General features: G+C 35.6%; 1 protein-coding gene across 4 annotated transcripts; it reads right to left on the bottom strand.

Annotated features, from left to right (window-relative positions):
* Nucleotides 1-422: 422 nt before the first annotated feature.
* On the bottom strand, nt 423-21,959 carry LOC149555999 (MA3 DOMAIN-CONTAINING TRANSLATION REGULATORY FACTOR 4-like). Of its 4 annotated transcripts, XR_016364609.1 has the most exons (6): nt 21,729-21,959; nt 21,308-21,403; nt 16,448-16,738; nt 11,944-12,038; nt 1,102-3,162; nt 423-1,021 (listed from the first exon to the last, which is right to left on the bottom strand). XR_016364609.1 is itself a non-coding variant. In XM_089830115.1 (4 exons), exons 2-4 carry the CDS (start codon nt 16,671-16,673, stop codon nt 1,339-1,341), a joined length of 2,145 nt encoding a protein of 714 aa, XP_089686241.1. In that variant the 5' UTR covers nt 16,674-16,738; nt 21,729-21,959; the 3' UTR covers nt 1,083-1,338. The 4 variants fall into 4 exon arrangements, 1 of the variants encoding a protein (XP_089686241.1); XR_016364608.1 differs by lacking the exon at nt 21,308-21,403; XR_016364610.1 differs by lacking the exons at nt 21,308-21,403; nt 21,729-21,959 and having other exon boundaries at nt 11,944-12,040; nt 16,449-16,538.
* Between the last annotated feature and the right edge of the window lie 290 nt (nt 21,960-22,249).

Below are 22,249 nucleotides of genomic sequence, written 5' to 3'. Positions count from 1 at the left end.
CAAGTCCCAGGACTAAAGTCCGACCCCTCCCTTAGCTTCTTTTTTATGTATTTACTTATAATAAGTAAGATACTAGACCCCTATGCCTCCCTTAGCTTCTTGTTGAAAAGAGAAAGGTGTAGACAATTTTGATGTATTTACTTATAATTTAACAAAGACTTGTTATTTGAGATAATTTAACAAAGATAGATAGTTTGTTATTTGCGAAGAGGAAGGTGCAGACTATTTTTATGTATTTAAGCAAGCGACATAACCAGCACAAATTCAAACCAACTTCACTATTATTCTAAAAAGAAGAATTGTTAATTGCAGCTATTGTTTATTACAGCTTTCATATTAGAAAACGTAATCCAACCACTAATAAATGAAAATAGCTCGCCATACGAACGTCTCAATTATGATAACTAACATTAAAGTCTCAATTATGATCACTAACATTAAAGTCTCAATTATGATAGCACATAATTTACAAAGCTAAACAACCATGCTCCGTAGTCTGTTAGGAAAGCCAGTCAAAAGCAGTTCCATAAACAAGAATGCATCACAAAGAACACAGAAAAATATGAATCATGACAACCTAATTTGAAAGCCCCCAACCCTTTCTTCAAACTAGAGGCGATATTCTCAGTACCATGGTTCAAACCGATTGAACAAAAGATTCGTTATAAAAACACAGTTGCAGGAAGCAACTACCAGTAGATGTAAACACAATAATACTGGTGCACAGACTCCTAAACATGTGCACAAACTGGTTTAAATTTTTTCCATTTGCGATAATTGGAATTTTCATAGCTGCATTAAGATTGACGCAATTTTTTGCCTACGCTAAATTCTTAAAATCTTACCCGTTATGTCAAATAATGATTTCCCTTCTCCCATCCATCAATAAACTCTAGGACGAACTGCCTAAAATGAAACTTTATTTGACAATGCTAGTTCAAAGTGCAAAAGGAAAGCAAGATAGTAATGCGACAAGCCGCCCACGTGAAGCTACCCTTTTCCACTTCAAAGTATCCAACATCTGCATTTACAGGAAAACAATGAAATGACAAAGTGAAGAGCAAGTAGTGAAAGCACACGAGTAGGGAGAAAAAACAATACCCCATTGACACTTCCACCTCCATAAAAGCACCCATTTCAAAGATGCAAAAGTCAGCAAATTTTAATCGCCTCCAGTATTATAAACCTAAGTCCCACATTCAGCATTTCAAGCATCTATACAAAAACATAGAACTCGTCAATGAGTTACAGAAAATGAGGTTCACAACACCTCTCGCTTCTCCCGCTACCAAAAGTTGGTATGCATCAATTGTACCAGAAAGAGATACTTCCTCGAGATCAAGCAGATATATCCCCATTTAATTTTGTTAGTTCAGAGCTTGTGATGTGGGTAAAAGACGATACCAGCCACCCATTCCCTTTTGCCTGCTCCACATAAGTTACAAATTTTTCCCTCGCATTGGGAATGTCCAAAGCCAGATCATCAAGGCTATCTGCAACTCTTGTGAAACCCTTCATCATTTGATTGATTGTAATCAAACCTTCACTTGAACACTCCTGCAGCAAATTCAATAGCCTGTCATTCTTCTTCTCCATTGCCATAACCAAGGCTTTCTTCACAACCTCATGGTGGAAAAATGGCATGTCCAGATCTCGAATGCATTGGCATGCTTCCGCAAGATCCCCTCCTGCTTCATATTCCTCTAGAAGCTTGTTGATTTTGTCCTTTGCATCTTCAACTGCCCAACCAGTGCCACCACCCCAACACCTAAGAATTCGTTCCCCAGCAAGGCGAGCAGATAGCAGAGAACGAGTAACACGAACAATTTCATACCCAATGGAACCTTCCTTCAGCCGGTTGCTTATTTCATCCAAATTCAGTGGAGCCAAAATATCATCTACAGCAGCTCTAGCCAGAAAAAGAGCTAATTCATTTGACGCATGAGGTATGTCCAAAGCAGTGTCCTCAGCTGATTCTAGCAGTAAAATGAAACCACTAACAATATCATCAACAGGAAATACTTCTGTATAGAGAGCAGACAGCAAAACAGAAGCCATTTCCTTCTCTCTGTTCTTCCTGTCCATGGCTAAAGTTATAAGCTTCTTCACAAATAAAGCATTAAAATCAGGAGCAGCAAGATCCTCCAAACTCCTGACAACTTCTAATATGTCATCAGATAAAAAGTACTCTTGAATAATAGTTACCGCTCTTTCTTTGAAAAGCCTCACATTATCCTCTTCAACAGCTCCATTATGTTGACTGGGGGTGGACCTAATAGATTCTGTACTGAGCCAACCCTCTTCTGTTGCCTTCAAAATTAAAGACTGAAACATGTCCTTGGCATTAATTATGTCAAGTGACAGATCATCGACAGTATCTGCAAGCCTACCAAAACCCTTAGACATCTGACTAGATGATATCAAACCCTCCTCGGCAGCTTCTTTTAGAAGATCCAAAATAAAAGATTCCACATTTCTCCTTTCCATGGCCAAAATCAAAGCCCGCTTAACAACTTCATGATGAAAAAAGGGTACATTCAAATCCCTTATACACCGACAAGCTTCAGCCTTGTCTCCACTCTCAACATACTCATTTAACAAATCACTTATCTTCTTTTTTGTTTCCTCTACTGTGATATGGGTACTACCACCCCATCGGCGTTCAATTATTTCTGCATGAAGAGGTGCAGATAAATAGCTTTTTTCTGCCTTCTGAATTACTTCAACCCCTTTTGAATCATCAGGTAGAGATTTCAACATTTTCGTCAGAAAGGCAGGCGGAAGTATGTCATCGACTACTGCACGAGCAACAAATAATGCTAAAATATCTACTGCATCAGGGATATCCAAGGCCAAGTCGTCAGCCGAGTCCAGTAATTTGCTGAAACCCTTGCTAACCTGCTCAGGTTCAATCACATCTGCATATAGTGATGACAAGAGGACTGCAGCCATCTCCTTTTCTCTGTCATGCCTATCCATGGCCATGGAAATAAGTTTTTTGACAAAATAATGGTTATAGCTTGGACAGCCAAGATCAGTGAGATCTGCTGCAGTAGCAGCCACATCATCAGTAGCAAAATATTCCTGTATAATCGATCCAACTTTGCCCTTGTATTCCTCGAGAGACTGGGATACAGTTATTCCCACTAGTTGGTAAGGTTCCTGCAAGTTGGACATACATCATCTGTAAGACTGAAAATAATTCTGAATAGGCATCAACACCATAGCTTGAAGCTTTGGAATTATTAGGAACACTAACATCAAAGCTATAAATTCGTGGAAGCCACTCCAGATGGTTTCCATGTTATTATAAAGATTGCATAATTCATAGCGGCAAGTCACCAACACACCCATCATGAATGTGAGGAATACAGTAAAATTAAAACCAGGTTATACCAACTTCAAAATTGCATATTTGAAACGGTAGTTATGATAAGCAGAAGTCCCAAAAAAAACAAAAGGTTATATATATATATAGTAATGCAAAAACCTTAATATGTGGACCCTGAAGCCAACAAAATTATGACGAATAACACTAATAAAACCAAGTTATTTCAACTTCAAAATTGTACAATTCGAAACCTTTTTCAAATGTTCGAAACCATATCAACAAAAATCTTTTGTGGAAAAGAACAACCCAAAAGATTAATATTATTTCGAAAATCAGAGTTCAAAAGATAAACTTTACAACAAAATCATATTTTCAAGAAACGTATAAAAACACAAAAACCCAAAAGCCAGCTATTTTTTCAGCTTACAAAGATTATAGTAGCATAGAAACATAGAGAAAATAAAATTAGAAGTTTAGCCCATTAATTGAGAAATAGAGATTTTCTTATTTATGTTCATATGATTAATCGCATTGCCAAAATGCATAATCCATAGATCATTCATACATGATTACCAGATGCTGGTACTTTTAATTTTTCAATTACAACCCATTTAATGCAAAGTCAACCTAAAAAACAAGTACAAAAACAGAAAAGAAAAATAGATATACAAACTAAATATACCCAATGACTCTTGCTACAAAGAAGAGAGCTACGAGAGAGGGCTGCAGGTCCTAATGATGAAACTCCTATGTTAGAGCCTCTCCATGTTGTTCAACAAATTAACTGTCAAGGTTGGTCTCCAATACAATATCAAAATCATCAAGACTTAAGACATCCTATATAAAGTAAATATGGAGCCAATAACCTAGTTTTTCCAAAACTTAATAAACAAAGTCAACCCAGCAAACAAGTAAAAGGTTCCAAAGATTTGGATGAAACCAGTGAACCCCTGCCATGAAGAGAGCTACACTAGAGGGCTGCAGGTCCTCATGACAAAGCTTTTGCATCAGAGCCTCTCCATGCTGTTCAACCGGATGTCGTTCAAGGTTGGCTTCCAATACAATATCAAAATCATCAAGATCTAGGACATCCTAGATCAAGTTCATTTGGAGCCAATTGTGTTTTTCTAAAACTTAATAAAACATCAACCTATAAAATAACTAAGGTTCAAAAAATTTTGATGTAGCCAGTGACTCCTGCCATGAAGAGAGCTCCACTAGAGGGCAACAGGTACTGACAATGAAGCTCCCGAGTCAGAACCTCTCCATGTGCTATCAAGGTTGGCCTTCATTACATTATTAAAATCATCAATATCTAGGACATCCTAGTTCAAGCTGATAAAAACCAAGTAAAGTCAACCTACAAAATAAGTAAAAAGTTCCAAGAATTTGGATGGAGCCAATGATTCCTGCTACCATGAAGAGAGCTACACTGGGGGCTACAGTTCCTGACTATGGGACTCCTGAGTCAGAGCCTCATTATGTTGTTCAACCAAATCACTATCAAGGCTGGCCTCCATTACAATATTAAAACTACCAAGATCTACAACATCCTAGATCAAGCTAATAAGAATTAAACACATTTTTTTGGAAAAAGAGGAAGAAACACAAAGATTTCTTCCTGTGTTGCCACATACCACAGTTTCAGTCCGATTGTGCACTGACACAGTCCTGGTAGCGGTAAAGAACGGGTACCGGTACAGTCCTGGTATGCCCAGAATAATACCTAGGTGCCCGAGCAGTACCGTGGGTGTGCTAAGGCACATCCAATACTAATATGTAAATATAATATACTCTAGGGGTAAAATTTAAATTTAATATTTATATAAGTGAATGGTCTCTGTCTTCTTTTGTCACAGGTTGATAAAGTATGTCATGTTTAAACTGAATTGTAAACATTGTAACTGCTTCAATAGATGTTAGAGACTCTTCCACATTAAATTTCCTGTTATGAAAGAATGACCACTGTTACATCAGAAAAGGATATGCAACTGTTGAAGCAGTTTCTTCTTTAACAAATGTTGCTCTATCTTTCGATTAAACACAGAAACAAAGGGAATATGCAACAGAATTATCCAGGATTGAGTGGATTCTGAAAATGGTTCCTCACATTTGCCATGGAATAAATTTGCATTGTTCTCCCTTGCATTTGAGGATAGCATAGTTTACAGGTGGATCGAAAATAGTTACAACATTGGACACATGCTAGGATATATGGCAATGTTAATTAGAAATTCTTGTTCAGAAAAGTAGCTACCCAACATGTTACATATATTAAGCAGCTAGTATATTATGAGACGCCATTGTGCTGTAGCTATTGATACAGAAACTTAGCACAATAGATTTGCCGATGACACCGACGTCATCAATCTTTTAATCTAGTGTTCTTCCCAGATTTATTCCAGTCACACAGAGATACCATGAAGGTTCACGCTAAAGAAGGCAGAGATGGCAAAAATGATTATGATCTTTTGGCTCCCAGGGCTTTGTTCTCATTGAAGGAGAAATCCATGTACTTTAGTTCTGTTTCCATCATTGACAGCATAACAAGATTATTTTCTGATTTGATCACAACAATTGCTAATTATTTTACTTGAATATATTCATATTGATTGCAATCCTTAATAAAACTATTATATCTTGACTTGATCTATTATTTTGAAGAATATCCAAAAGATGGGACACCACAACCAAATAATTACTAGGTAGAAGCAATTTATAATTGGTTAAGGAGAATATTGCTGTTTATCTTTAAAAAGGCCTTGAATATCACTCCTAAGAAAGCACGTTTAGGAACAAGACAATCAGTAAGTATCATGCAGGTTTCTAATTCTGTTGCTTTTGCATTAATTTGTGAACAGTGTACCAACATATTAGACTTAAAGGTATGAGATGAACGCTATATTGGTTGTTTGCATATAGTGAGTAATCAAAGACATAGAAGCTACTTGATGTCTCTCTATGTATAAGAGAGTGGTCTGCAAAGATGTGGTTATAGATATAAGAAAGGTTGCACGGGGACAGGGGTACTTGGGTACTTAGGGTACAGGCACGGGTATGACTATTTTTCAAAATATGGGACGGGGGTACTTGGATATGTCAAACTTTTTTAATATAATTTAATATCTATAGAAAATCTCAAAATATGAGTCATGACAACGGTTTTCCAAAACGAGAACAGTGATAAAGTTTGCAAATGTAATGTATTGTTCTCAGTTTTAGATTTGAGATATGTTTGTAATAATAATATATAATAAATGTTTAGATGCATAACAAACAAGGAAGACTTTAGACAGACAAGAAGATCATAAATCATAGAACAATGCCCTAATGCAAATGATAAACTTCTGACTTGAACAGAGATAAAGTTTACTATTAATCAGTATTGTATCTTCAAATTGATTACATTTTGAATTCAACTTGATAAACAACAAGCTGATATGCAAAGAAAAACCCAAAACAAAAATAAGAAATCTTAATCAAAGTCTTTAGCTATGATGCTCTACACTGTGTACCCAGTACTTGGGTACGTGGGTACGCGTACTGGGGGCGTGGGTACCAATACCCATGCAACCTAGGATATAACTGTTGTTGGTTCTACAACAAGCTATAGTGTTGAAGTCAAACTAGAAACATCAAAAGTTGGTGAAAAAGAGTGGATTTTTATCTTCACAAGAAGACCAAGAGTTTATCAGAGTTCCCAAACTCGCTGTGCATTAGGCATGTCCAACGAGTTGGCAAGCAGAGTCAACTCTGTCAAGTTTTAAAAAATTAGCTGCTCGGCTCACCGAGTTTAGGGGAATGACTCACCCAACTCGCTGAGTTGGCATAACTCACTGAGTCTGAGCATGCATTACTGAGATGGATCTGAGCATACACTCGTAAGTTTACAATTTTTTAACTTGGCTCAAGGGGCAATAGGATTCATACAAATATAACATTTAAATATAAGTCATTTCTTTTCTTATACCTTTTTTTTGTATAAATACTATCAGGTTGTTTGAGATATGTTTCAACTTCATAGAAGTTAAGATGTAAAACCTAGATTTTGGGGTTTTCCAAAATTTCCAGACTCAACCAAATTCCAAGATTCGGCATGCCTTCAGCAGTCTTAGCCCCATAACCTATCCCGACTTTCTAAACTATTGAAGCTAGAACAAGGATTGTCTATAGGTTTTAAATTGTTAAGTCATTTCATCCATAATCCCTTTGGTTTTTTCTAACCTATTGAAGCTAGAACAAGGATTGCCTAAAGGTTTTAAGTTGTTAAGTCATTTCATCTAAAGTCCCTTTGTTTCAATTATAATAAATCATAAATATTAAATCCAAACAGTATTTTTTTATGAAAAAAATTATAAAAACCAAACAGAAATTTTTTTATGGACAAGTATAAAACTAAACCGTCAAGACTCTATTACGATGTTTCTAAATGAAACAATTGTTATTCGTAAATAAAAGACAGAAATGCAAACTCCCTAAATCAAGATGACCATTGAAGAGACACCGCATTATTTAATTAGGGACAGCCAACAACAAACAAGACCAAAGTGGTATTCTGTGGCAATGATGGATGTTAGAGATGATGAACTGCCAGATCCTTCTAATTATCAAACTATCCTTGCCAATTCTCATCTGAAATTAAAATTTGGTGAACAATGCCTAAGATATAACCTACAATATTGTAAGAGTTTTTGCAAAGAACAGAGCACAACAAACTGAAAAAGAGGTGTATGCCTTTCTACAAATCTCAATAGTCACACATTCTTTGAATTCAAAAAGAACTATAAATGGATAAATAACAAGTAAAACAAAAAAAAGTACAAAAATACAAAAAACTATATGCAATATGGTACCCCAACTTCACAGGGTCTTACCTACTTCCTTTCTTTTCGTGAAATTTGGGCTTTCTACAAATCTCAATAGTCACACATTCTTTGAATTCAAAAAGAACTACAAATGGATAAATAAAAAGTAAAACACAAAAACTACAAAAATACAAAAAACTTTACGCAATATGGTACCCCAACTTCACAGGGTCTTAACTACTTCCTTTTGTTTGGTGAAATTTGGGCTTCTTTACACCGTTGGAAAGATCTCCAACTGCTCTAGTTTCAGTCCCTTGGAAAGCATGCCTTTGGCAATCCAATCCAAGGAACCGACAACAATATCCAAGACAAATATGAAATGTATAAAAAATATCAAATTTTTTTAATTTCGATATCTTCCACTCTTGAATCTGCACGTGCTGGTCAATATCAGATCATTTGCCAAAACTTAGATCCTTGATATTTATCAAAACTGTGTATCAGCAAGAGATGGAACTGGCACTAGCATGGTCACCTCTCCAACATAATAACAAAACCCAAGATTTGATGCGGTCTAATAACATAAAAGGACATTTGAGCAAGATAAACAGAATCTGCCAAAAATTAAGCACAAATAATACACTGCCTTCTTGCTTTTTCAATCAAATACATTGCATACTTATATGATTCCCATATCCTTCTTTATAGGAAACTCCCAAACCAAATATCAGATCATTTGCCAAAACTTAGATCCTTGATATTTATCAAAGCTGTGTATCGGCAAGAGATGGAACTGGCACTAGCATGGTCACCTCTCCAACATAATAACAAAACCCAAGATTTGAAGCGGTCTAATAACATAAAAGGACATTTGAGCAAGATAAACAGAATCTGCCAAAAATTAAGCACAAATAATACACTGCCTTCTTGCTTTTTCAATCAAATACATTGCATACTTATATGATTCCCCTATCCTTCTTTATAGGAAACTCCCAAACCAAATATATTGAGTTGTATTCATAACATGCACCTATGCTCTTCAACAGATGAGAAAACTGTAAATCCCATCTACTCCCACCTTAACCACTTCCCTAGAAAAACACTAACCAGACTGGACCACGGGATAGAGATGAATTTTTTGTTTCTCAAGAGTCTTGGCAATAACCTCAATCACTTTGAATGTCTTTTCAATCAGTTTTTTATGGAAGAGTAGTTTCTGAGTTCAACTATCTGCTTTGAATCTTCTTAGCAACATCACAACTGACCAACAAGGGAGGAAAACAAAGAAAACAACTAAAACTTGAAACTAGGATGCAATCACAGAATGGTGGGAAGATTTAATTGGAATCTTTCTTTTAACAAAGCATCGTCCATTGAATATATTTTTGCTCACATGTATCCTAAGATAACTCTTATTTGATATGCTCCACATCTCCTCACATGGAGCTATCATCAACATCTGCATCAAATTCTTGTTCATCAAAAATTTCCTTCAATGACAAATAATTTCCCATGCTTGTTTCACATCTCTCAACTTTGCGGAGAGAGACTTCAAAAGATTCACGCAGAATTATTTCCAATTTTCACAACCATTCATCACCAGCATCTGCATCAATTTCACCTTCAAAAGTTGTGATGTTGAAATTCAACTGAACCTTAAATGCTTGCAACTACAAACTATGTCATTGTTTCAGATGATCGAATGAGAGGAATTGACTGTTAATTCCTAAGTCATGTTATCTATTAGTGTCAAACACTTAGTCATTCACAAGGCAGGATTATTTAGTCATCACTGCAATCGAGATATCCTATATAGGTCGAGCTTTGGAGTGAAGACTTGTAAATATTCTAAGTCATGTGTCGAGCAGGAGTTACTGCCGAGCAAGCTAATGGTCACCAAGTACTCCAGTGAATGTCAAGTTTGTCAAGTATAGTAGTTGACGCCGAGTGATGCAGAGGTTGACTTATTCAGCTCATGCCGAGCACAGTTAAGGTCGAGGGACAGCATGAAGAAACGGTTTATGTCGAGTGTCAGTGTGATGTAAGTGCTGAGTAACACAGTTTAACATAATTGTTTGGAATGGCACAAAATCTTATGTTAACCATTTTTATCGAGCTAGAAGCATGTTTTAAAGATCAAGGAGGTAAACAAGGAGGTGATTACGCATTCAAAGAAATCATTAATCCCTAGGTAAGGCAATCCGCCAATCAGAGAAATGCAAGGACTAAGTGACAAAAGGATTTATTCTAGATCGTTGATTTGGATCTAGAAGGTTCACTCAAACATCTATTTAAGGAGGCTCTATGACCTAGTTTGTATGCACGAGTGTGAAGATTCTAATTGCATGTGAAGCTTTGGAGGTGAATCATAGTGTAGAGACCGAGCAGTGCAGTGAAGAGTTTTGAGCAGAGAAAGAGAAGATCTATCACATCAAAGTGATATTATATTGCATAGAGGAGATCTATACTAACCGAAGGATCAGGTACTAAGCATTCTAACAGGTGAGTCAAGGTTTAAATCTCTTAACAAGGTAGCTTTAAGAGACTTATGTAAAAGTGCTAACTGAAGGTTCAGGTACTGAACATTCTAACAAGTGATTCAGGGTTTAAATCTCTTAACAGGGTAGCTTTAAGAGACTTATGTAAATCTCCTAACAGAGTACTCACTTAATTGTGATGTAAACCCTTTAACCAAGGTAGAACCTAGCAGTTGTTTTAGCCTTTAACAAGGCAGACCCCTCACACGGTATATCATTAGAAGTGATCAAATCCTTGTAGCCTTAACAGGCACAACTTTATTGTTGCAGTAGTGAAGATTTTGTGGGTGTCATCGCCACCGCAGTTTTACCTTCACCTTGGAGGGTTTTTTTGTTACCAAATTTGTGTGTTAATGTGTTCTAAGTTTGAGGTTACATTTATGCAATTAGAAGGTAGATCTGATATAATGTTGATGTGAATAGTTGCATTGATATGGGACGAACATTTAATGTGGCGATATCAAATATGTTTCATGTTTGAAGTGAAATAAGTTTTATAGATCATTGATTAGTTACTTATAAAACTGCCCTAATATGTCTTTCAATTACTTGCAACTGTTTATCATTAGGATCAATTATAATTGATGAGTATGCATTTATTATTGATGCATATGCATTGACTAACTCAGATTGGTTATTCCAGTCATCATGGTTGACTTTGCACTAATCATTAAGTCGCCTTTAGGTTTTGTCAGCAGGGATAATATCATTTGTTACGCTGGGTCAAATCTCGGATGCCATTTTCTTTCATGCTTGCCTTGGTTGATTCATCCATATGAAGTACGGTTGTTGTTCTTACACTTGCCTTCATGATTTGCTAATTCTAACTATTTCTACTAGCTCCTATTTACTACTGGTATCCAGGGACTACCACTCCTCTCCACAAAAGTATCCAGATTAGTGTGAGTGGTTCAAGAATAGAGACCTTACAGCAACAATCTTTACAACTTCCAGTCAAGTGAATCAAAATTATGTGATTAGATATAAAAGAAAAGCTGGCTTTAGCACACAATTAGATAGAAAGTACAAGAACAAGTTAATTTATCACCTGCAAATATACAAAAACGCACTCACAGATACCACAGACAAGCAAAGTTTTATCCTCCATTTATTTGTACAGTATATATTGACTCAATAACACAGCTAAATCAACAACACACAGAGATTTTGAATTGTTTAATAACTGAGGACATTTATATCATAGATGCACCAAAGAAATTACAAATTTAATGAGGGATGGAGAGAAAGGACTGCTTAAGGAGAAATTTACCTCCTCACTGTCATAGTTTGGATCATTGCGGTCAACATGTATATCCCCATCAGTATCGAGAATTCCTCCCCATGTACCTTTGCCACCACGTCCATCTGCAAAAATGACTCATGCATTCAATAAGCCCTTGAATAGACATAATACTCCACATTTAATGTCATCACAAAATTGAAATGCGCCCAGACTTTGCCACTTTTGCATAAACATTATATAGTTGAAGATTAAATGAATTTTGGAAAAAACAATGGTTATGTCTGAAAATACACAAATGTCAGAAGCACGAAAAACTGTTGCTAATGTCTACAATGAATTAAAACTGTTGCTTAGTCAGCGGGAATTCCTCCATCACTTGATTAGAAATGTGCCATATGTTCTATATTTTGCCACACCATTACTTCCCCTAGTTATTATTTTATCGCACAGCAGCATAGATCTGTATCTTGTGAAACTTTCCCTCGAAAACACCTACCAATGAATAGCTTTTTGTTCAATGTGCACATGCTGTGCCCTTATGTTTTAACCTTCAGTGTGCATGAGGATGTGTAGCTGACCTGAAACTACAATTACCCTTAACTAACTCATATTATTATTTATATAATCTTATGTAGGTATTTAGGCCGACCAGAGTGGCATCAATGTAGGTATGGTATGTATATAAGGAGCATAGGTTCATTAATTATCATCATATTCTGCTTTCCACTCTTATTGAAGACTACTGAAGGAAGCCCCCTCTAAGTTTCTTATCTTTGGTTACTTCCCTTACTTCTGAAAGTGATTTATTGTCATCAGTTATTTGCAGCATTTTTCCTATTATATTCTTCTCTTACACTTAGTACCACATTTATTACTAGAAGAGGTGGTTGCTTTATTGTCATCGCATTGTATATTGTCTTTACCGAAGGCTATTGGACATTGCCCCCATAAGTGTCTCATATTTGGAGGATACTCTCTCAAAGTGATTTATTGTTCTCAGGTATTAAACTTAATACTAGCATCCATTTCTAAGTTTTCATGTACAACAAATCAATATGTTTCAAGTCTTGCAAATGTCTCTCATAAGTAACAAATAGACTAGTCAAAATACATCATTACTCTATTTATCACTTATGAGAGAAATATTTTTAAGACCTGAAACACATTTATTTGTTATTAAGCAAAAGGATATATTTTTGAACATGTAAATTGCGGATGCATGTTAACAAGGGGATCACTCCCTATATATTAAATTTAAAATATAATAAGTATGGCGCAAGTTCCAACTTGTTTAAAAAAGTAATTGTTAAACAAGTAGCAAAGCTGTTTAAAAATCAGGGCATAAAAAGATTAAAAAAATTATAATCATGGTTGTGCACACTTCATAGTGGTATTTATGTGTATCAGATCTGCATGTCACACATGTACAAGTGGTCATGGGTATAAGGATTGTGTTGGGGTTGTAGGGCATCACATAGGTTCTACAACACATTCATGAATCAAACATGCTAAGGTTTGTCTAATACTTAAGACATCAAATCAAAGAAATTGCATCAGGATTACATAGCGTGCATGCATCCATTTAAGAGCCATATCATATGCATTTGAGAGTTGCATGAAATTGTGATTCACAGCGTTCTCACCTGTGCTGGTAGTGACCAGTATGCCTGTGCATGTTGAGGCTGTGCAAATGTGCTTCTGATCACAAATTGTGTGTCATAACAAAAGTTTGCCTATGCACATCAATATTGCTTGGCAGGCATGTTTATCATGGTATATTAGATTTAAAAATGAGCATCACTGTGTGTACAATGGTGTGGCATGGCATTGTGCATTGTGGTTTTACAATGGGTATTTGCATTGTGTCCATGTGCATTGTTGTACCAAACATATGCAAAAGGTTGGTGATTCTTCATAGTGCGTTTCACAATACATTGGGTTTATCAGAGTGTTATTGTTGGTTGTAGTGCGTGTATTTTGTGCTGTGTTAGAGTTTGCATGTCACGTATGGCATTGAGTCAACGTGCACCACTTGTGCAATTATACACATTGGGGTGACATTATTTGGACCATCTGCATGAGAACATTTGCAATTAAAAGTTGGATAGCATAACCAAATGTAATGGTAGAAGAGATATGCATGTGTATGTCAAATTATTCAAATCCTAAGAGTAGGGAAGCAGTCTTTGGATGTGTCATGACTCATAAGTATTCAAAAGTAAATTAAAGAAGCGTAGGCACACAATAACGTGTGAATTATAATGATATTTTATATTAATAAGTGCTTTACATACCTGTGGCACTTCCAAGCAGATGTATGGCTGTGAACAAATTTGAAAACTCAGGTTTGGACTCACCTTAGCAGCCTAAAATTTTGAATCGGACTCAAGACTTGGCATGGACTTGACAAACAACTCTACACAAGCTCGGCAAAAATAAACATCTTACAAAAAGAAATGCATTTAAAAAACATAAGCAATTTGTCATCATTCAAACATTACACCCATCATATGAACCTCAAATTCTCAAAATCTCCATCCTATCTCTGTTATGTTAATGCCAAGAGAATCCAGGCTCAAAACTTAAGAGTACCAGCCTAAGACTTGAGAGTCTTAGCAAAGCGAACAGCTGAGGACTTGGTCAAACTCGGCCACACAATGCTTGGGAGTCTTGGTTGACCCACCTCGTCTGCCCTAAAGACTCGAGTTGGACGACTACTCGGCAAGTCCTGAAACTATAGTTGTGTGTTTACTCATACACATCCTATTATACTTATGCCTACCTTCTATCTATGTTACAAATGTATATTTATGAATTACACGCTCATGAAGACAAAAGCCATTATGGAAGTTGAAACAATTGACCTTGCATTTGTGACACTTCAAGTAGAATTTCAAGAGTCCCTCCAAAAAAAGAAACAGATTGATGTCTGGTGAAGAGGTGCCACTTGATGTTTTGTACCAAGTTTAGAATTGAGCACCTTGTGTGCACTATCATTAGGTGTCACAAGCAGAACCCTAATCAAGTCATAATTTGTGTGAAATTGTGAAAAAATGTATTTAAACTTCATTTATCACAAACTTAGTTTTTTAAACTAAAACAACTTTGACATGCATCTTGGCATTAAAAAATGAAATTTTTAGTGAGTATTAGTAGGACAATGCTGGCAAGTCTATACAAAAACTGGTGACAAGCTTCATGATAAGTAACTCGCTAGCAATTTAGATGCATGAATACACTTTTGCAAGATTGCTCTACACTATATCATATCCACAAAAAATTATACAAAGTAAACAAAAAAAAAAACCAATCAACCTAAAGATCCAATGGAAGAAAAGGATATGTAATTTATTCTCTCTGTCAAGTCCAATACTACATCAAAATATTGTATGATACAATAAGGTAGTATGATCTACATAGTCCAATGGTTTCATGCAAAGAACTCCAAATGTGACAAAATGATAGTCAATATTAAGGTTCTTAGACCTTCTGAGGCATTCATACAGTCACATTTACCCTAAAATACTCCAAATGATATAGTACCCAACAAGGCTTACCTAGATCTCATAACCTCCGAACCCTTGTATATCCTTGTATATCTGACCTCCAAAGCCCATTTTTTAGAAATCACAAGGCTAAACTTACTTTCTTAAAAACTTTGAGCTGAATGGTGAACTCAAATTTACACTACGACTCTCACAAAACAACCTACAATTCAAAACCACAAAGAAAGAATTCTTCCCAAATCTGCTATTTCTATCAAGTTTTTCTGATTCTCCAAATCATCATTGGATACAAGAAAAGGGCATACTCAACTTCTCAAAAAGCAATGTTACAAGTTCTAATATCATATAAGAGATTGTATAAAATGCTGTAAAATGGAATATTTGGCTATGGAGATAGCCATCCAAAATCCAGAAGCATCAATGAAAGCATAACAGAGGCCCAAAAAGAGAGAACTATTGGATTCTAGACAAGGATTCTAATATACAACATGGAAACATTAATACGACTGCAATGAGAAAGCTTTGGTTAAATAAGCCAATGCAAGACATGGCACAACATATGATTATGACCTGTATCTTAATCTTCTACATAGAATGCCCCAGGCATATCTCCAGTAAACTAGTGAGAACAAGAAGATAGAACAACAAGAAGCTCAACCAACAAATCAGGGAAAAAAGGCCTTACATGGAGTGCAGCATCCAAAAAGGTGATTTCAATAAGGAAATGGGGAGGACAAACAAGCAGACAATAGAAAAGGGATACTAATGACAAAGGTATAAAAACCATTAATTTTTCACCTTCTGTTTTCTTCATATGTTACTCTTGATTTTGTATTTATGATTAACAGCTATGCCATCAAAATACATTATTAATGACTACCAACATAACTTTAACAATTAACATAAGATGAAACATTCAAACAAATTCAATTGAATGTCTCAAAATATTTAAATAGGAAAGCAATGACTTCCGTAAGTATTTGAAGATCATAATAAGAAATAACATAGGATGACAAAATATATACCTTTTTTGGGACGGCTAATTTTCCCTGAATGGGAACGTTTCTCATATTTTCCTGAGGTACCTCCAGCATGATTCTTTGCATTCCCTGCATAATGTTTTGCATGAAGTTCCTGTTCAGACCTTGGAGACTTGGGTAATACCAAAGAAAAGGCTGAATCCCTGCCCTCAGATGCAGATCTTAAAAGTTTTCGCTGTTCTTCGGTCAAGAAACCCTCGTTGGAAGCCATTATGCAACTTTATATTAATCAAAACCGATATTTTATATATATATATATATATATGCCTTATCACTCTGCAAATATCAACAAAAATCATAAATTAAAGCTCCCATGACATACTAATCTCCTTTCTAAAATATATAATGAATTCAAATCCAAGCTTCAAAGAAGTGAATTTATGCAAGGTACAAAACAGTTCAATTTCACAAGTATTCATGCATTAAATGGTAAGCTCAAGTACAATTTAACTAAAGTCTAAAACCAACTGCTTTAGCCTTGAAATGTTATTACAGGATCTAGCCTAACCAGTTGTGTAAGGAAAATATTCCACAAATGCAAAGTTGCACTTCAAATCAGGGAAAAAGAAAATAATCGCAAACTATGTTATAAATTATTTGGAGATTTAGTCCTTGGGCCAGACAGATTAATAGGTAAGAGACATTATTTGGCTAGGAGTCAATCTCCGAAGGACTATACCAATTTCTGGTAAATCCCGTCCGGGAAAAGATGAGCAGCGTAGGAAACAACTTAAGCTCATAAAATCTTCAGGTTCCCTAAACTAAAAACGAAAATTTGGAAGGTTAGGATCGTACTTGACCAGATTGAGGAAACCCCGGTTAAAGTACAACTAAAGATTTTAGTTATTTCGATTTTGCCAAAGGAATTTATTTTTTTGTGAACCTTAAACAAAGTCCTTAACCTCCAAGACATGCACCCGATCAAACATCTGTAGCTTATCAACAAGCAATCAAAACAAAACAATCAGTGTTGTCCCAATGTCTGATTCCATTCTTTGTTATTTCAGCTTCAAATGCATGGCAATCAAACCAATCTACTTTAAGTTCGTTATTAATACCTTTCAACCTTAGCTGTTACAATTATACATATTGCATAAAAAATTCAACAATAAGGGAAAAAAATGAGAAAACAAAAGAACCTTATGGTATTTCATCTTAGAATACATATAAATCAAACCAATCTACTTTAAGTTCGTTATTAATATTAATACATTTCAACCTTTGCAATTACAATTATACATATTGCATAAAAGATTCAACAATGTAAGGAAAAAAATCAGAAAATGAAAGAACCTTACCATCAGTTCACAAATATCAACCTTCTAATTTTCAGGGAAAAGCTTTACAAACAACCCAATTCCAAAGACATAACCATCTCAAGAATCGAAGAAAGGGTTCAAATTTCAGTTAAGCCCTAACATAAAAGTTATGACGAAAAAAATAGCATCTAGAGATGATCCTTGGATCTCTAGCATCTGGAGAAAATCCTTGGATCTCTAGCATCTGGAGTTAATCCTTGTATATAGCCAAATCTATACCAAGGCCACATGCAAGCACTGAAGCATTTTGGATTTCTAAAGAACTGCATACAGGAAAATCTATATTGAAGCCACATGCAAGTACTGAAGCTTTTTCGACCTCTAAAGAACTGTATACAGGCAAATCTATACCATAGCCACATGCAAGTACTGAAGCATTAGGAAGGGAATAAGTAATGGAAATAGAAGCAATTCAAATAATGTATGAAGAAAAAGCTATATGGTAAAGGGAATAATTTTCATTACAAAATAATTAATTTGAAAGGACCTGTAACTCTCTATATGGACACATTGCCTGTCTCGCATCAACCAACGAATCTGAATGACTGAAATATGTTTAAAGTTTATTTCAGTTAAAAGAATGGGCTAGCATAAGTTTGTAAAGTTCCAGATGCCAAATTTTGGCAAGGATAACAAGGCCTTTCACTGTTCAAAACTTAAAGACAGGTTTTTCTCTGGTAAGAAGTCAGTTCTTGTAAGATACTAACATCACTAAGGTCAAATACAATCCTACTGTAGTTATACTTTGTATGGAAAAAATTACTCAGCCTCAAGAAAAGTTTCCTATTCAAGAAGCAAAACACACACATCATAAAATAAAGTTCAGATAAATACATTAAAATTAAAGCACTGGGAAGCTATACAATTTTTCTGCTAAATACTGGTTTTCATGAGTCTATCATCATTTACTCATCCATTTATTCTAATAGCCCTATGCTAAACACTGCCTCAAAGCAGGACATGCGTGAAAAACCAATACCTAACCAGCCCACAAATTAAATACTCATGGAGTTTATATTTTTATAAGATAATCAAAGCTTCAATAATGGATATAACTAAAATTTAACAGAATACTAAAAGGGTGCTCATTCTTAATTTCTCCTTGGCACCTTTTGAGTCCTTTCTATTTCTCTTATCATGACAGTCTTCTAATACACTGTATCCCAGAAGCTTCCACTGCCACATTCGTGTGTTCATCAATCACCTTCCTCTTTGGTTATGTGTTTATTTTGTTAAACAATGAGCTAGCATAAGTTTGTGAAGTCCAGGATGCCAGATTTTGGCAAGAGTAAGGTAGGCTTTGACTGTTCAAAAATTGTGAGACTTTTCTCAGGTAAAAAGTTGGTTCTTATAAGCTACTAGTGTCACTAAGGGCAAATGTGATCCTTCTGTACTTATACTTTGTATGAAAAAAATATATCAGAAATTTTCTGAAGTATGTATACCTGACCTCAAGATGCGTTTCCTATTCAAGAAGCAAACTGCACCCGTCATCAAATAAAGTTTAGATAAATAGAAAAGATTTGAAGCACTGGGAAACTAAAGAAATTTTCTGTTAAATGCTGTTTTTCATCACAGTCTATCATCATTTACTTATCCATTCATTCTACTAGTCCTCCGCACACTACCTCAGAGAGAGACACATTCTTGAAAACTGAAAACCCAACCAGCCCAAAGATTAAATACTCATAGATTTATAATTCTATAAGATAATCACAGCTTCGATAATGGATGTTCATATCATTAATACCTTAGTGACAAGGTTCGAATTTGAATTCAAGTTTATCGACCATAAAATTCGGATGAAATTTGGCAAGGGTAAAAATTCGAAAAAAATCAACATTAAATTTAACTTATATATCTTGATTTCTTAAATTTAAATAAAATTGTCAAAATAGTTTGACGTTACTAAATAATTAAACTAAATAACTCAATATTATTTTAAAATAAAATAATACTATTATAAATAACAATCTTATTAAATATCATAAAATTGGGATAAAGTTTGGAAAGGGTAAAAATTGGCTGAAATTCGAACTTCAGTGTATTTTGAGACTTAGATTAATACTAACATGGTGCTCATTCTTAATTTCTCCCTGGCACCTTTTAAGTCCTTCCTATCCCCTTCATCGTGACACTCTTCTAATACTCTACCCCCAGAAGCTTCTACTCCCACATTCATTTTGTGTTCATCAAATCACCTTCTTAATTTCTCCCTGGAACCTTTTAAGTCCTTTCTATTCCCTTCATTGTGACGCTCTTCTAATACTCTACCCCGAGAAGCTTCCACTGCCACATTCATCTTGTGTTCATCAATCGCCTTCCTTATTGGAAGCTCGGTATACTGCAACCCGACGTCTACTACCAGCCACCCACACAGTCAAAACTTTTGGCCGATACAAGGTCTTTCAATTCCCTGTTGGAAAGATCTTCCTCGAGATAACTCACCTTGCCTAAATTGATTCACCTGGGCAACAATACTAAAATGTAGATTGCCTAGGGAACACTTGCATTATAGCGAAAAGGTAAGCCAAAACCAAGGAGGGGTGCAAATGAGAGATCTCCCCCTCTGTTCAAGGTTTTCCCATGAATATAATGTCAGCCCAACTACTCCAGCTCTCCAACCGAACATTGCACATCACACAATCAGCTGATATCAATAAGCATGTACATTGCGTAAAATAAAATATCATAAGGCTCACTACTGTTTCCATCAACTTCCCTGCACTTCGGAAAAATCGTGAACTCTTGCCTTCAACTTCATGGACCAGGTTTTATTGAGATCCAATTGAAATCTGCTATTGTTGAAACTTGATCTCTAGAAATAAAATCTGCCATCGCTGAAACTTGAGCTCAAGATTGTTCTTTTGACCTCCTAGAATTAATTTTATGCTTCCCAAGTAAAACAACCGCCTTCCTGTTCTTAAGTAATTTTACTAGGGCAAGGGTGGGGAGGAGAAGGCATGTGAGCTACAGAAAACTTGCCAACCTTAAATCTATTCTCAAGCCTTCCCTCAACCAATATTGACTGCTCCAAAAACACAACAGTATTAGTAACTCTAATCTGCAATCAGGACACTATTTTTGTCCACATTGAAACTCAATAGACTCGCCTCTAATAAGTGCTCTATTCTGCAAAGCCATTCAATATTCACCCATTTTAGAAGCTCTATTCTGCAACCCAAGCACTATCTTCGCCCTAATGACGGACAACACTCATTAAAGTTTTTGCAGAAGCATTTTCTTGTTTATCTACGTCGTTTTTCACACCTAATCATTTTTATGTTTGTATTGAATAATGTTTTGAACCCATCTAAGCTTTTAGCTATCAAAGTTTATCTAAAAAATGTCAAAATGGTCCAGAAATGGATGGCAATCAACAACAATGAGGTAGAGGAAATTACCCATATGAAAATCGTCAATTTAAATTAAAAAAACCTAATCTCAGGCCATAAGGGAAAAAGAGAAAATAAAATAAGACAAGACCGTAAATAGAGTTTAAAAGGAAGCGGTAAATCCGCCTTACATCTTTTGTAAGGTTGCAAGATCTTAACCACCAACTCCACAAGTTCCTTATATGAACAGATAATTATCCCACCATCAAGCTTGAAGGGCTCTTTCCCTGATCAAATAAATCCTTGATTAGGGTTTACCAAGAAACGTTTAACCTAAAAGACATTTCGAGAACACCTTAAAAACTACAAATGCCCTCAAAATCTGATCTCTGCATCCCATTTAAATCAATTAAAACTTGCCCAACTGTATTCGAATCCTAACTTCACACTCACATTTTTCTTTTTCCATTAAAGCAAAGATCCCAAAGAACAAATTCTTAACATAAAGAAGAATAAAAAAAAGACAAGAACAAACTTGCTCTCGCATTTTTGCATAGTAGAAAAATGAAAATGACAATACATGCAGAACAATAATAGGAGAAAGATTCATACCGTGGAACAGCTAAATGAGCGCAACGCCTCAAGTTTACAGCACAATCTTTAAAACATGCACCTCTTGAGATTTTGCTCGAGGCTCAGGGAAAACACGGATTTCGCTAATGCCCCGAGCCAGAGGAAAGCGCCTGTTGATACAGTTTAAAATTTATATCAAATGGTCCGAGCAAAGATTGAAGCGGCACGCAAACGTAACAGCCAAACTTCATACTTGATAAAAGGTCTCCAAATCGACGTATATAGAAGTGGGAGAATATTTATTTATTTTTAATTTAATTTGAGATTGATTTTATTGGGAATTACAGCTGTCCTTTTCGTTCTGACAAATGTTTAGGAGGAGCCACGTCGGCAGGTGCGGATAGCTTCGCCACGTAAGCATGTCGTTTCGTTTGACTGAACTTTAAGGTTTATGAGGCCTGGCTGGAGCATGGGCTCACATAGAGAGATTATGTTTGATGGGGGCTCTTTGGATTTTGAGTTTTGGTTTTTGTTAGTTTTGGATTAGATTTGTTGTGTGG

The sequence above is a fragment of the Cupressus sempervirens genome, chromosome 5 (genome assembly GCF_028749045.1).
Source record: "Cupressus sempervirens isolate cs-2001-9-10 chromosome 5, ASM2874904v1, whole genome shotgun sequence".
NCBI lineage: Eukaryota > Viridiplantae > Streptophyta > Pinopsida > Cupressales > Cupressaceae > Cupressus > Cupressus sempervirens.
This window is presented reverse-complemented; position numbering and strand designations above follow the sequence as displayed.